Source organism: Aplidium turbinatum, chromosome 7 (genome assembly GCF_918807975.1).
Source record: "Aplidium turbinatum chromosome 7, kaAplTurb1.1, whole genome shotgun sequence".
NCBI lineage: Eukaryota > Metazoa > Chordata > Ascidiacea > Aplousobranchia > Polyclinidae > Aplidium > Aplidium turbinatum.
Window position 1 is genome coordinate 33,452,698 of NC_137478.1, and position 15,738 is coordinate 33,468,435.

The 15,738-nt window shown below is 41.7% G+C and overlaps 1 protein-coding gene across 1 annotated transcript; it reads right to left on the minus strand.

Annotated features, from left to right (window-relative positions):
- Positions 1-9,791: 9,791 nt before the first annotated feature.
- Positions 9,792-15,414, minus strand: LOC145773967 (dynein regulatory complex protein 8-like). Its single transcript, XM_082585095.1, has 4 exons — positions 15,335-15,414; positions 12,560-12,691; positions 10,909-11,014; positions 9,792-10,828 (listed from the first exon to the last, which is right to left on the minus strand). The coding sequence occupies exons 1-4, from the start codon at positions 15,363-15,365 to the stop codon at positions 10,603-10,605; spliced, it is 495 nt and encodes a 164-aa protein (XP_082441221.1). The 5' UTR covers positions 15,366-15,414; the 3' UTR covers positions 9,792-10,602.
- Between the last annotated feature and the right edge of the window lie 324 nt (positions 15,415-15,738).

Genomic DNA, 15,738 nt, shown 5'->3' on the forward strand with positions numbered 1-15,738 from the left:
CTTGAAAATCTTCCCTCCAATGATAAAGTAACATAACAATGATGTCTGTGTCGTCGGCTACAATAACAATAGGATTTCGTCTGCTTGCAGAAAGATTGATTGCTGTTTCCACAATTTCAGTGTCAGCATCACCATCACAGTTACCGTAGTTACTTGCTGTCCATCTTTCTTCAAACTATCAGAAATCAGATCAATAAATTGAGCTTTGTTGTGTTCATTCGAAAGAAAACGATCTTGTGTAGCTGGTAGGCCTACAGACTTGATAGACGCCACTTCCGGGCGCCACTTCAACATTTGGACACTTTTTACTAGCAGTTCGTCGAATATGCTCATTTGACTTTGTAGAAGCGTATTTATATCCATCAAAGATTTCCACCGCTGAGTAGGCTACTGCGCGCCGGTCTGGTGTCGTAGTTCTCACACCCACCAGATTGATACCGCCATCAACGACGCATTGCGTACTGTGACTGGATGCCTGCGTCCCACTCCGATGGACTGCCTACCCAATACCCATCCTATCAGGCATCCAACCCGCTGAGCTACGCCGTAAAGGAACCACGATTTCTCTCTCTCGCCGCGCTCTGGACCCCGACCATCTCCTCCATGCACCATTCAAGAGACAACCACTTATAAAGCAGCGGCTGAAATCAAGACGCCCCTTTGTGCCTGCCGCACAACAACTCCTTAAGAACGCAGAAGAACTTGGTTTAAGTGCGGCACACTGGACGAACCACATGTGGAACACAGAGTGGCAAAATCACACCTCCACGCTCCGTGACTTCATACCCGACGCCGATCCCCGTCCACCAGGGATGTCCCTCGCAAGGTTTGTGTTACAGACGGTTGTTCGCCTGGTCAAACGTCATGTAGAAACCGTTCGGGCAGGCGCGGATTTATGGGGGGGGCCCAGGGGGCCCGGGCCCCCCCCGAAATTTTGTGAAAAATTGTATGTTTCCGCATCAAATGGTTTGATATGCTTCTAAACAGCTGATATTAGTCCCTCGGCATCACAATTGATGAAAATGGTTGTTTTAATGTCTATTTTCTAGCATATCGTATATGTCGTAGTATCATTGTTCATATCTGTTTAGCTTTTTCTTTCTTTTTAATTGAGTTTCAAATTTTCTGGCCCCCCCCGAAAAAAACTCTTAGATTCGCGCCTGCGTTCGGGTCTACTGAATATTACGTCATGGAAATTCCTAAAACATGAGCCAAAATTGCACCATCGTCCGTAAGACTCGTGTCAGACTGGTTTAAACCTGTTTCAATTTGAGGCCTGTTTGGACATGAAATGCTGCGTCACGAACTGCTGGCGTGCCTTTGAGTTATCACAAATTTTTCTGATTCATTCTTGAAGTCGTGTGTTGGAAGTCGGTCGCACATTTAACTGGTTTATTTGGTGCTTGCTAGCTGGACAAACTCTCCGTCTTTTATCCAAGTAATCTGTATCGTAGTGACAGTTTTTTAGAGGTGTAAGGCATTGCACCAGTCATTTCGATAGCCGCGGGCTAATTTTACAGGAATACACTTTAAGAATAGACGTTTCAAGAAGTGTTTCTTTCTCGGTCGATACATACAGACGAACGGATTCGGGAATCTTATGTTACAATTTTCCCACGAAGAGATTATGGTTTACCGCTGTGACCATAAAAAATAAAAGACGAGTTCTTGTCAGTTGGTAGGTCAAGAAGAAATTAAAGCAAGAAAAATAAAAAACGAATTTGTTAGCTGGTAGGCCAAGAAGCACTTGAAGGCATAAAAATAAACGACGTGTTTGTTGTCAGCTAGTGCAGAAGAACTACTTAGAAGTACAAGAAATAATAAAAGAAGATTTGTTGGTTGGTAGTCTACACTCTTACAGAAGCAAAGAAAAGTAAAGACATTTCTTCTCAGTTTGGTACAGAAGAAAAATAACTTTGACATTCATTGGCAAGAAAGAAGATTAAAAGACAATCCATCTGTGCTTGTAGATTCAAGTGGAAGAATCCAAGCAAGTTTTGTGGACTTTAGGACTTCATACTCGTACAGCTACGGTATCGTGCATTTAACTTCTTTTTTGTCTTTTTACGGTCTTTGCAGTTAAGTTTTTTATAACTACTGTAGCCTAATAATTTTGTGTGTTTGTGTAACTTAATTTTTTTTTAATTGTTAATTTAGCCCCAACATTTAATATGTCTACACTCGGTGGCGACAAGGACTCGACCGCCGTAGACTCGACTGAGTTTAAGCCTGATGATGTTCTTTGCGGTCGGGCAGGCCATTCTGGGGAGGGACCCATTAACGATGAGGCTAAGTCAGTTCGAGAGGCCCGGCATCTTAGACGGGATATTTTGACTCAAATTGGGAAACTTTCTGTAGCCCTAGGTTCTTTGAGTGATAAGCAGGAACTGTTAATTTTTAGATCTAAGTTATCTACTTTAGAAGAGGAATTACGGCATTTCCATGCTCTTTTGACTAAAATCTTTAACTCTGCAATCTTGGCAGAACTTCGTGATAGGGTAGATCCCGAATTTAACTCTTTAAAACATAACTTCGAACAAAAAGAAAGTGAGTTCTCAGATAGGTTGGATGCTGACATACATCCTGAGGATAGCGCCTCAAATATAAGCACTAGGATGTCTGAGAGCTCGTCACGGATAGTTACACAAATTAACCTACAGTTAAAACGAGAGGAGCTCCACATACAAGCTGAGGCCATCGCGAGAGCTGAGGCCATACGAGCTGAGGCTGCTGCGAGAGCTGCAGAGGCCGCCGCGAAAGCCGAAGCGAGAGCTGCTGAGTTCGCACTCAAAGACGCTCAGTTGAGGGCTGAACAACGAAAAGAGGTAGTTTTAGCTGAATATCGATCAGAGGCGGGCTCCCGGCGTAGCTCTAAGAAGAGCTCTTCTAGGCATTCCAGAAATGAACATCAATCGCAGTTTAATTTACATAACCTTTTCCAAACGCCCGTTCAACCTGTGAGTGGACCAGGGCAATCCACACGTTTTCCAGCTGTTTCAGGAGGTCTCGGAGCCGCGGCTAAGGGTCTTCCGAATGCTGTAGAGCCAAGGTCTGTGAATTACAACCGAACTCCTCCCCCAGAGCGTACAGGTCACGGGGCCGCCATTAGCAGTAATGCTTTGCCCCCTTCACAGTTTTCTGCGCCGCTAGGTTTTGATCGCCCAGCTACACGTAATTTGGGTGGTTGTGAGAGGCGTATCGCGTCTCCTGATTTTAACGTTTGTGAGGATCGTGATCGGGCTGTGCACGTGACTGAGCCCCCTCAGCCCCTTAAGGGATATAGCTTGTCTTCTCCCGCTAAATCGAGTTCTCAACAGCAGGATTGCTTTTTTGAATACCAAAATAGTAGGACGTTTTTCGATAAGGCGGCCTTGATTGGTTACGATGGTAATAATATGCCATTTATCTTCTTTAAAAATCGTGTTACGGCCTTAATGGCAGCTTCGCCCTTTAAGGGGACTTGTTTGACTTTGTTACAAGCAGCTTGTGTTAGAACAGCTGCGCAAACGATTGCTAATTTGGTTTCTGACACCCCTGGCTTGTCAGAGGAAGACAGGATAGAAATGTCGTTAGCTCGCTTGTCCCAGCGTTTTGGGGTTCGTGGAGGTCTTTTTGCAGAACCGGAAATTAGAAAGTATCGCTATGGTAGCAAATTGACTTCGACCTCTTCCAGTGATCTGAAAGAGTTTAAAGATGAATTGTCGCAGTGTTTGCTTTACGCGCAAGCTTATGGTCAGCGTGATAAATTAGAAGGACGTTTTGTTTTGGATTTGGCTAAGCGACTCCCGTTTGACGCTAAGCAGCGTTATCTTGACTTTTTAGGTGATCAGTATGGTGGCACTGATGAGCCTACTTTTCAGAGTTTGTTTGAATTTGTAGTACGGGAGGAAACGCGTAAGTCGACTGATTTTAGCATTATGCTAATGGGCGATTCTGGTGAGTCGCAGCAATTTAAAAAGTTTGGCAAAGGAAAATTGCCTTCATGTCCGGTTAGGCAGACGTCCGTAAAACCCCATGATGATGTGATGTCAGGGAGTTCGCAGTACTCGACTGTTGTTGGCGCACCGCGCGGTGGTGAAGCCAGACGTAAAAACCTACTGGCATGCATTTGTTGTTCGTCACGTGGTCAAGTTGAATATCATTTTTTGTCTAATTGTAAAGAATTTTTGCGCTTGACACCTAAAGATCGGAGAGATGTCATTGTGAAAGCTGGCAAATGCTTGAATTGTTTGCGCCAGCATATGGTTAGGGATTGCGTTCATGCAAATAACTGTCGTAAGTGTGGGCCTAACAACGATAGGAAACACTATTTTCTTCTGCATGATTTTTATGTGACGTCACGTGATTCTCTGGATTCGATTGGCAAAGATGATGCTGGTGCCAGAGTTCCTGTGCGTAATGTTAAGATTGGAAATGTTAAAGCAGCTTTTAACCGCGTTACTGCTGCTCGTGTTTTGAATCCAATGACTGGCAAATCGAAGTTGGTGTATTGTCAGCATGATCCTGGTTCGCAGTTGACGTTTGTTTCGAGTGATTTGGTGTGTGAACTTGATCTTAAACCGTACGATAAAGCGTCGTTTAAAATGGATACCCTGGCTGGTCAGAAAGCTACTTGTGCTGACCTTGTCAAACGCAACATCCAGTCGTTAGAGACAGATGAACTGTTTTGTGATATAATCTCGGTGGTTAACCCAGCTTGGGCTGATGATGTTAAAACTTTACCGCATAAACAAGATTTAAATGGTTTCCGTCATTTTCATGACGTGAATATGTTTCATTTGAATGATTGTAGTACTGTAGATGTACTGATTGGCAACGACAACGCTTATTTGATGTGTGCAAAAAAAGAGCGTGTTGGTGAAAATCGTAGTGAACCACATGCTTTGCTCACTCCTCTCGGTTGGTTGGCTTGTGGTGGTAAGTCACCCTTAGATGAAAGCGTTGCTAAAGTGTGCAGAGTGCAGACGTCTTCAGAGTCGGATGTCATCTCTGGCTTTCAGCGTAAAATTGAGTCTCGTGATATGGAAATAGCAGACCTGAATAAAGTCATTCAGGATTTGACGTTGCAAAATGAAACCTGTGAATTGTCTCGCAATGATAAGTTGGCTAGAGAACTTGTTGAACCGAATATTGAGTTGAAAGATGGTCGATTTGAGATACCTGTTCCGTTGAAGGAAGATATTGATCTACCTAACAAATTTGTGTTGGCGTCAGATAGAGCTGCTGCTTTAAGAAAGAAAGCTTTAAAACAACCTGAACTTCGTGATTTCCTTACTGACACCATGAAAGATCTTAAATCAAATGGCTATATTGAGCGTACTGGTGAAGCAGGAAATGTCAAGGGATTTGAATGGTATTTACCATACTTTGTTACGTCACAATTAAAAAAGCGCATTGTTTAGGATGGCAAGTCTGAATTTCGAGGAACTTGTGTTAATGATGTAATGTTTTCGGGTCCTGACTTGTTAAACCCTCTGGTAGATGTCTTGGCTAGATTTCGGCTTGGTAGATTTGGTCTCATGGCTGATGTGACTAAATGCTTCTTTCAAATAAAGTTACCTGAGTCGCAAAGGGATTTGTTTTGTATATTGTGGTTTGAAGATGATGATTTTGAAAATGGTAGGATGGTATTATTTCGTTTTTGTGTACACCCTTGGGGAATAAAGAGTAGCCCGTATATCGCTTGCTTGGCTATAAAGAAAATGATCGAGCAGAATCCCAGCAGTGCTGGTGAATTGACTCTCTGCAATATTGCAAATAATATGTACATGGATGATTTTATATTTTCGGCTGATAGCTTAGAGGAAGCTCAGCAAATCACTCATGAATCAATTGCTTTGTTTGATAGCCGTGGGTTTAAACTTGGTAAGTGGAGTGCTAACAAGGAGGCTATGATTGTCTTGTCAAATTTGGATAATGAGATGCTTTCACCTTTGATTCGTGACATTGACTTTCAGACTGAAAATATGACTTTGCCATCAGCGAAGACATTGGGTTGTGTGTGGCAAACCGAGTCTGACGAGATGCGTATCGCATGTTCCTTAAAGCCCTTAGCTAAACACACGCGCCGAAGTATGCTCAGTCAGCTTGGACAAAAATTTGATCCGCTAGGCTTTGGAGCGCCATTTTTTCTAAAAGCACGCCTTATACTTCAGCAATTGGCGATAGACAAGTTTGATTGGGACACCGAGGTCCCTGATAGCTTTGTTAAAGAGTGGGAGTCGTGGCTTCGCTCTTTGGACCTGCTTAAGGATTTTTCGTTACCGAGATGGTATTTTGCAAACTCTGGTGTGTGCAGTCCGGATGATATTGTTTCATATCAATTGCATGGGTTTAGTGATGCTTCGGCGCAAGGTGGCGCCTGGGAGGCAATGGTTAAACAATTTAAAATCGCATTTTTTTCACATTTTGGACTCTTCAATTCGTAAGCCCAATTTTATTGAACTGCTTACGTACACAGGCAGTGCCGTTCGGATCGTGAACGAACGCCCTTTGGTACCTTTGAGTGACGACCCTAGGGATTTTACTGTCATCACCCCTGCCTCACTTTTGACCCCATACTTAGACCCATACTGTGCTGTTGGGCAACCACATGATCGTGACCAACTAAGAAGGGATTATCGGTTCAATTTGTCACTTTCTCAGCAGTTTTGGAGTAAATGGATCGATTTTTACTTGCCAGGTCTTCAGGGCCGGAAAAAATGGCTAAAAATGGCCGAGAATTTGGAGCCTGGTCAACTTGTAGTGGTAGGTTCTCTCCAGGACATTGGTAAACGTAGGAAGTATCAACTTGGGAGGGTGCATGAGGTAGTTCCACAAATTAGGAAAGGGAAGCCTGTGGTTCGTAGAGCTAAAGTTGCCGTCTGCAACTATGATGAGAGTACGGGGAAAGTGAAAGTAGACTATGTGTTGAGGGATATTTCGTGCCTCGCCCCCGTAAAGAACACCTAAGTGTTAGGGTTTGAGCCTGGTTTTGTCTGCGGTGGCCGACACTTGTCTGAGCCCAGAACAGTCGGTTATTATCGCAACCATGGTATATAGCGTCATTTCTTTGCGTGTACCTAATACCTATGGTACCAATTTCATGTATCGTCGTGTTTATTCTTATTGCTGTTCATTCTTTGCATGCCCTTTGTAATTGCGTATTAACTTAAACGTGAGTGATTCAAACAATTTGTGTATCATGTGTTTTTATTCATTGGCTCACAATTGTCGTCAATTCTTTTTTAGTTATGCCATGTCAGACTGTCATAACTAGGGCCGCTATGTTACAGACGGTTGTTCGCCTGGTCAAACGTCATGTAGAAACCGTTCGGGTCTACTGAATATTACGTCATGGAAATTCCTAAAACATGAGCCAAAATTGCACCATCGTTCGTAAGACTCGTGTCAGACTGGTTTAAACCTGTTTCAGTTTGAGGCCTGTTTGGACATGAAATGCTGCGTCACGAACTGCTGGCGTGCCTTTGAGTTATCACAAATTTTTCTGATTCATTCTTGAAGTCGTGTGTTGGAAGTCGGTCGCACATTTAACTGGTTTATTTGGTGCTTGCTAGCTGGACAAACTCTCCGTCTTTTATCCAAGTAATCTGTATCGTAGTGACAGTTTTTTAGAGGTGTAAGGCATTGCACCAGTCATTTCGATAGCCGCGGGCTAATTTTACAGGAATACACTTTAAGAATAGACGTTTCAAGAAGTGTTTCTTTCTCGGTCGATACATACAGACGAACGGATTCGGGAATCTTATGTTACAATTTTCCCACGAAGAGATTATGGTTTACCGCTGTGACCAGTTTGCGTGGACCAGGCTTAACCGCCTGCGAACTGGTGTCGGCCGCTTTCGTTCGGACATGCACAAGTGGGGCCTAGTTCCTTCATCAGAATGCGAGTGTGGTGCCACGGAACAGACCGCAGACCATGTCATCCACTACTGCCTAACTCACCGGCCTCCACATGGTGCGCATGGTCTGAGGGTCTTGGACGACGAGACTGCTGAGTGGCTGATGATTTCCTGCCCTCCAATCTTGCCTGAAAAGATCGCTCATACGCCATCATCATCAAAGATAACATGAGCAGAACCATAGTGTTTTCTAACATAAGATACATAGAGTTGAGCCAATTCAGCGAATGTTGAGTCTTTCAACCATCTGACTCTGTGAAGTAGGGCACCTCCATCAACAACATACAATCTGGTCCAATTACCAACAGCTTCTGTATCATTCATTAGTGTTGTTCTTAAAGCAGCTTTGATTATTAAGTCCATCCTTGAAATGTGAAGGAGGATATGGTGTCATTTCGAATGAAAAGTACTTCTCAACATCGTCTTCACGTTCTGCAATAGCGGTCAGCCTTGTAAAAAGAATGATTGGATTGACATTTACGTGTTCCTTGTCTATCTTCACAAAATTTCCAAGTACCTCAAGTGGTTTAATGCAGGTTTTGCGTTGAATAGTTGCAGTTGCTAAATTTTGACCATCCAATGTTTTTTGAATGATTGCTCCTATTTCCTCTGATCTCTCACAATTAACCAAATCTTCTTCAGATATAGAAACCCAGCCGGATGTCAAGGATTGTAGATGCTCATCAGCAAAAGTAGACGGATTGCGTTGTTCAAGCCAATCTCTAAACATTACATAATCATCATCGCCCAAAATTTATGTGCTGTTCGCTTGACTTTATATCTAATGCGGAAAGCACCAGGCTAAAGCCTAATGGTGGATTCTGCCTTATAGTCCGCATTTAATGGCTAATAACTTCAAATGTGTGTATTTTTTGACCATAATTCTTTTGTGAAAGTGATTCAGTATGAAATTATCTTTCGAATGATGTATAAAACATCAATTTTAGACGATTTCGAATTTTTGGCCTATGGGGGCTGCGGCCATTATGGAAAAATGGCCAAAACTCACTATTTCCAAGGGGGGTTCATGGGGCTTTTTTTTTGGTGACTCCACATCACCAATAGAACCACCTGGCAAAGTTTCAGCTTGATATTATTTTTTCCGGGTGTAACCATTTTTTTAAGTTCAGCGACTGGACTATCTCCATTCAGCGGCACCAAGTGAATAGAATAATTCCCCGGCAATAACACTTCAACAATCGAAAACTTCACTCTGCCAATCTCGGTAACCGGCCTGGCGTCTAGAGCCTCGAGTATACGAAACTACCAATAAAGATTCAAAACCCAAATATTTCCTGGTAAATGTTACTGGCATCGTGCAAGCAAAATTCATTCCAACCTAAGAATGGACCGTGTCGTTCCAAAGATGAATTCCACAGCTGATAGTTTCATTGATTCTCGCGCAGTCAAAGGCGGTTAGCGTAGGGGAGACTGGGGTTATTTGAAAAATTATCACTTTTTAACTCTCTATGACTTTTTAATATATTTACTGCCACCATGTGATGTAATTGATAAAAACACAAAATCCATGTTAGTTTCGATTTGTTCAGTCAAGTTATGCCTGTTTGGCTGACAATAAGTTATTGTATTTTCTTACTTTCGAAGTAAAATTTTTGGTGTTTTCAGAAACATCTTTTGCGTCGATGTCGTTAAAGATAGGCAAAAGTTTTTTGGTGTGTGTCAGCTGTAGGTGTTCTACAACACTAAGAAATAAACAAATTTTAGTCAAATGCACCATGCTTGAATATATTAGGAAAATAGTTTGTCGATGTAGTATGATACGAGTACATCGTCGTGGTATGACAAGTAGTATAAGCTCCAATGTACTTGTTTTAAGTAGACATTTGGTAAAATTTGAATAACTTTGAAAGTGCAATATATACGATATCACAAGGTTTGACAACGAGTTTATTAAAAAAAAACGGTTTTACGGTGATTAGGTGTAGAATTCATCGCATTTTGATTTCAAAGCAAGTAAACACATATTTGCTTACAACCCCATGTACATGTTTGTTGGTTGAAAAAAACAGAAAAATGAGTATCCAGTTAATGTGCAGTAAACTGACGTTTTTCAACTAACCCCAGTCTCCCTTATTTGTAATCTGCAACATATGAGGTTCATTAGCCAATCAGAACGCAAGATTTGAATCAGCTGCTTGAAAGCATGCACGTCAGAAAGTCATTAATTGAACGTTTTGCTGTCACAAGCCTGGACTTAGTCATTTTCATGGCGTGGGTTCGATTCCCAGCCCTGCTATTACTCTTGTTTTTTCTGTAATTACCAAACAAAGCAAGAATCTACTCTCTCTGTGCTAGAAGGGTCACAGTAGCTGCAATTAGCTGGTTCATAGAGAAAGTTGTTCTATGTTTAAAGCGTCTACCGGTCAAAACACTTCATTTGCTGCAGCGACTTACAGATTACAAATACGCAATTGTTTGTCGCCGACCATAAGATGATGATGGATATCGGTCAAACGCTAGGCGGATAGTCTGCGTCTGTTCCACAAGTCATCCCAGAATGAAGGAGCTGGTCAGTAGACCTATCATATGACGACTTAGGGGGCATGTCAAAGCTGTTCATAGTGTAACATGGAAACAAACGGGAAAAGATGTCGTCATGTGATAGGTAGCGTTGTGATTGACACTACCCCTGGCACAAACGGGTTCAGTGATAGGTAAGCCTAATGGACGGAACATTGAATCAGGTATCTTCGACTGCCATTACTGAAACATAATCTTTGTAGAGAACGACTCCTCTGTCCGGGTCCACGGCTGCGGAGAGAAACTCATCCATCTCCTCTTGAGTAAACGGTTCTCCCTCTTCCACCATGTACTTGGTTATCTCCTCCTGCGCTAGGAAACCTTTCTTCTCAACATCCAGGACCTCAAACGCCTTCAAGAGCTGGTCCTCCGGAGCGGGCTTGTATCTAGACACAAAACGTATTCAATGCATTGTTAGTTCACTAACGCATCCCGCCATTCACAGGTGCTCCTCCTTCAAACCCACCTCCTCTCCATTAGTATGTGCGTCATCATTGGGAGGAACTTCTCAAACCTGATGTAGCCGGTCGGTTCTTCCTCCTCAATCTCAGCCAGCATGTCGTGCAGCTCTCCTGCATCGAACATAACAATGTCACGTGACAAGAAGGTCACCAGGGCCTGAGCGGCGACCACTAGGGGACAATGGTGGTGCATAAACGGGGTAGCCACTTTAACGTCACAACTTTTGAAAGAGCTTGTAAGACATGAACCAATCAGAAGCTACGTTCAAGTGGCTACCGTCCAATTGTGACCCTTCTAGCATTAGGCCGTGCAATGCTTTGAACATTGTTTAGTAATTACAAAAAAAAAACACAGTCATTAACAGGGGTGGGAATCGAATCCACGTCATCGAAATGTATTCCCTAGCCTTAACACACTAGACCACGCTGGCTACGGTGGAACGTTCACTTTCTATCAGAACTGTTTGCGTTTTATCTCTGTTCTACCTCAAACTACCTTTTATGTAATGACGTCACAGACAAGGCAGCTTCTGATTGGTTCATGCTTTTACAGGCGTTTACAAAAGTTATTATGGTAAAGTGGCAACCGCATGAACGATGGTCATCATTGATGAATGTTTTAACTATTTTTATTTATTTGCATCAGACAAGAATGTCCATGTCCCCCTTGACTACGCCCCTGTTTCGACAACAATTGAAAACTTCGTTCTGTCGATCTCGGTGACCGGCCTGCGTCAGTGATTCAAAGCCTCTACAAGTATGCGAAACTGCCAGGATTAAGCTCTTCAAGAAGCTCTCCCAGTCCGAGGATAAAGATCAAAATGGAGCCATAAGTTCAGTTTTGCCACGGACGCAATATCCTTCATCTTAAAACGTGTTACAGATAGCGTATCGAAAGAAGAAGATAAAGATTGTAAAGTTAAACCGTGCCAGTACGGTGTCTATTGGCTGCGGGTGGGCGGAGTGAATTTTGGTATAATTTGATGTTTCCTTTTCAAAACATGGAAATTGCTCCTGTTTAATGTCTTACTATAACCACCGGACAAGTGAAATTCTCTGCACAAGACTTGGACGAGTTCAACGATTGAGTTACAACCATCTGGACAAACGAAGAAGATTACAAGACAGATTCCTAAGTATTGTTACCCATTTTATTAATGGGGTGATTCTAGGTAGGATGCAGCCCACTGAAAATAGTCCCAAAACTCCCAACCACAGGAATTAGAATATATTGGTTGGAAATATCCCAAAGTCGAGATTCTGTTGGTGGTTAGGTAGTAATCATGCGCGTATTGGTAATCTGTAGGCCGCTGCAACAGATAGAGTGTTACATGCACGTGATACGGATATACAGTAATTAAGCGAAGATCTCGGGAGGCTGGCGTAGCGGTTTGAGGGCTAGAGGTTTGGGAGATAGTAATTTTGATGACATGGTTTCAATACCCACCCCTGCCATTACTGGTTATTAATCACCAAACAAAGGTCAAAGCAGGAATCAACTGTTTGGCTGAGTGTAAGAAGGGTGGCAAGGCTGTAGGCTAGTCAGTTCGTTCATAGTGAAACTTGTCCTGTGTGTGTCCACCGGTCAAAACACCCAATCTGCTGCAGCGACCTGCAGATTACAACTATGCTGTGGTCTACCGTCTATGACGTCACCTTCGGAGGGGCAGCATCCCAGCGAGCGGACGATCGTTCCAATTTCCCGGACGTCCACAGTCTTGTTGCTCTCGTGGTCGAAGATCTCAAACGCATCCGTGATCTTCTTCTCCACCTCCGCCAGCATGGACTCTGCAATCACATTGTGTTCTTTGAGATGGTTGACAGATGGGTGCGGTCATGCTGAGATGATTGCGAGGAGCAATTGCCTCCTCATCTCTTCAGGAACGAATGGAACAAGGTTGTCAGACTGACTATCCAGGCTGACATGCAAACTACGCTATCCAGGATGATTACGCTATCCAGGCTGACATGCAAACCAGGCTGACATGCTATCCAGGATGACCATCTGGCAACCTGCTAAGTGCTAAAGTTGTATTTTTTCTTGGGAGATTTTTCTTCTTTGAGTTACTGTATACTTGATATGAAGCCTTAATTTTAATGCGGGTTTAACAAATCATTACATTGCGTTCTGTATCATGTGATTTAGTAGCAAAATGATGATATTGTTACTATAGCCTACCATTGTTGCTATACAACTGCTAAAAGAACAATGTAATTTAGCAAGTGAACAATTGTCAGCTTTTGTAGTCGATCATTCCAGAATAGTAAAAAGTAGGCTGCAATATGTTTGATTCATCATGCTTCACAATAAGCTGACAGATTGCAGTACTTTCTACAGAACAAATTTTGAAATTACAATGACTTTATTTTATATTATAGTCAAACGTTCCTCAATGGAATGTTTTTGAATTGCTCAAAAAACTAAAAAAAGCAAGCAATTTTTTTACACATGTTTGGTTGGTTTACAGAAACATGGTTCTCTTTTTCGTTATGCTAAACAGGTAGTCACTAACCTACCTGACCTAGCCCCCTGAAGAAGTTAGTCGTGTCTGCTTGATGAAACATCAGAATAAAAGCAGATTATCACCTTGTGATAGTTCAGCTTAGTTTGCGCCAAAACATGCATATCATGCGTTTTAATTATAACCCATGTTACAACATACAATGTTATTTAATTATTACCCTTCATCATAGTTGTAGAACACCGGAGCAGCTACATCACAATAAAAGTAGCAGCACTACAAAGACATGATGACTACAGAATGTAGTTAATCATGCTTTTAAGGGTTAAACATGATTGACATTCAAGTATAGGCCTATAGCTTTTAATAGCACTTTAATAGATTAGCTAAATCTAAGTGTTTCTTGACTCTCTTGACAGTTGTTCAGATGCTTGACAAGACTAACGTATTGTGTGGCCAAATTCATTTGTAATTTTTGGTTTATTTCTATACTTTATGATCTGATGATGATCCCCCTTTTAGGGTGATACAAGCTGTAGAGGTTTTTAGTGAATAGAAACTATATTTGATGTAATTTGCTCTGCTTGGCTTTTTGCTTGGCATTGAGCACTTTTTATAGTATTAATAGTACTGGTATATTTAATGTTTTATATTTTATGTTATATGTCATTGCTTGGTTTATCTATTTAGTTTTCATATTATTACTATGTTGACAAATTTTGTCAAAAAATTGTAATTTAGTCAGCCACTACTTATTTGATATTCACAGCAAGTTGTCAATTTCAAAAAGTTTACAAACATAAAAAGTACCCTATTTGTTACAGGCAGTGGCATAGACAAAAGTTTCTCAAGAGGGAGGGCATTCGATACTTTTTTCAAATCGTAAACAAATTGAAAAAATGCACATTTGTTAATAATAATCAGTAAGTTATATTATGCAAGATTAACCTACCATGTTAACCTTGAATTGACCCAGAATTGATCAACTAGTTTACTTGTTTGGATAGATTTTGTATTGAAAACAAAAGAATGTGGTATTACACTCTTGGCATCGCATATATGGTAATGTTTTATGTAGACAACATAGTTAGCTTACTCAACCCCATGAACTATGCATATTCAGGGTATGTTCAGAAGATTTTCGTACTGGGGGAGGGGAGCGTTTGATATAATTTAACATTTTTTTATTAAGAGTACCTTAAAGTATATAAATCGAACCTGTTTGTTTGTTTGTTTATCTTTATCCTGCATTGCGGGAAAGCGGACTTGAGCGCTATGCATCGGTGTACGCCTTCCGACGTACACCTGACCCACGCTGCAGCCGACGACAATGTCTGTTTCCGGTTGTCTACTCTGCTTATGACTTTAATTTGGAACTACCCATTACTCGAAATCGATCACTGGGTAGAGGCAATTATCGTAAAGTTTCTTGCCCAGAGAAACAACAGCAGGTGCGGGTGGCTGGAGTCGAACACGCAGGCTCTCGACTGTGAGCCCAAAGCGCTAACCACTCGGCCACTGCTGCCGACTTGTGAAAGTTTAAATTATCAAATGCAATTTATTACGGTACGGTATTTTAACCAAAAATGATCACACTCTGAATATATATAACAAAATGCCCCCACCCCCTCTCTTGTGTACACCACCGGCTACAAGTTTTACTAAAACCTGTAATGTGGTAAAACTTATAGCCTATGCGTCAAGTCGTCGGCCTCTACGTCAAGAGCCCAGCCCAGCGTCAAGAGCCTCTACAAGTAGGCGAAACTACCAGGAATAACCTATCAAGGCTTTGTCAGTCCGAGGTTAAAGATTCAAAACCAAACAAACCTATATAATAATCTACACTTTTTAAATCTTTGCTTTGAAGTCTTTCTATTTAGCTTCAAAGCCTAAAATGTCTAACTATTGACAAGTGGTAAGTCAGAAAGTTAAACTACTCGTTTAAAAATTCCTGAAACAAGCAACTTACCAGCAGATTCCTTCTCTGAAGAATCAGCCATTTTGCTTCTAGAGTTATTCAAGAAAACTTGAAATTCCAAGTCTTCACTGATTCACTCTTTTAAAGTATTGGGGAAACCCCCTGAAGTTGTTATTGACAACCTTTTTCACCGCTGACGGCAGTAAGCTAAAACCTCAATTGCTAAGGTAACAGGGATCAGTTGTCAGTAGATGTAACAGAAAATATATTTCGCACTTGCTAGTGCATTGTCAGTTCTGATAAAGGGCAGTTAAAGCCTACAAGTAATGTTTTAAATAACATAACTGACTGACAAAACTGACGGCAGTAAAGTGATTTTTTAAATGAAATAAACAAAACAATCTTGAGTGAAGTTTTGTTTTGGAAATAAAGACGGAAATGGAAACCATGCTTGA

Bases quoted from the DNA above. Each gene is read 5' to 3' on its own strand.
- LOC145773967 (XM_082585095.1), bottom strand. From the start codon at position 15,365: ATGGCTGATTCTTCAGAGAAGGAATCTGCTG. The intron at 11,015-12,559 runs GTGACGTCATAG...TGTTCGATGCAG, and splicing joins GGGATGCTGCCCCTCCGAAG to GAGAGCTGCACGACATGCTG. The intron at 10,829-10,908 runs GTGGGTTTGAAG...TTTTGTGTCTAG, and splicing joins CACATACTAATGGAGAGGAG to ATACAAGCCCGCTCCGGAGG.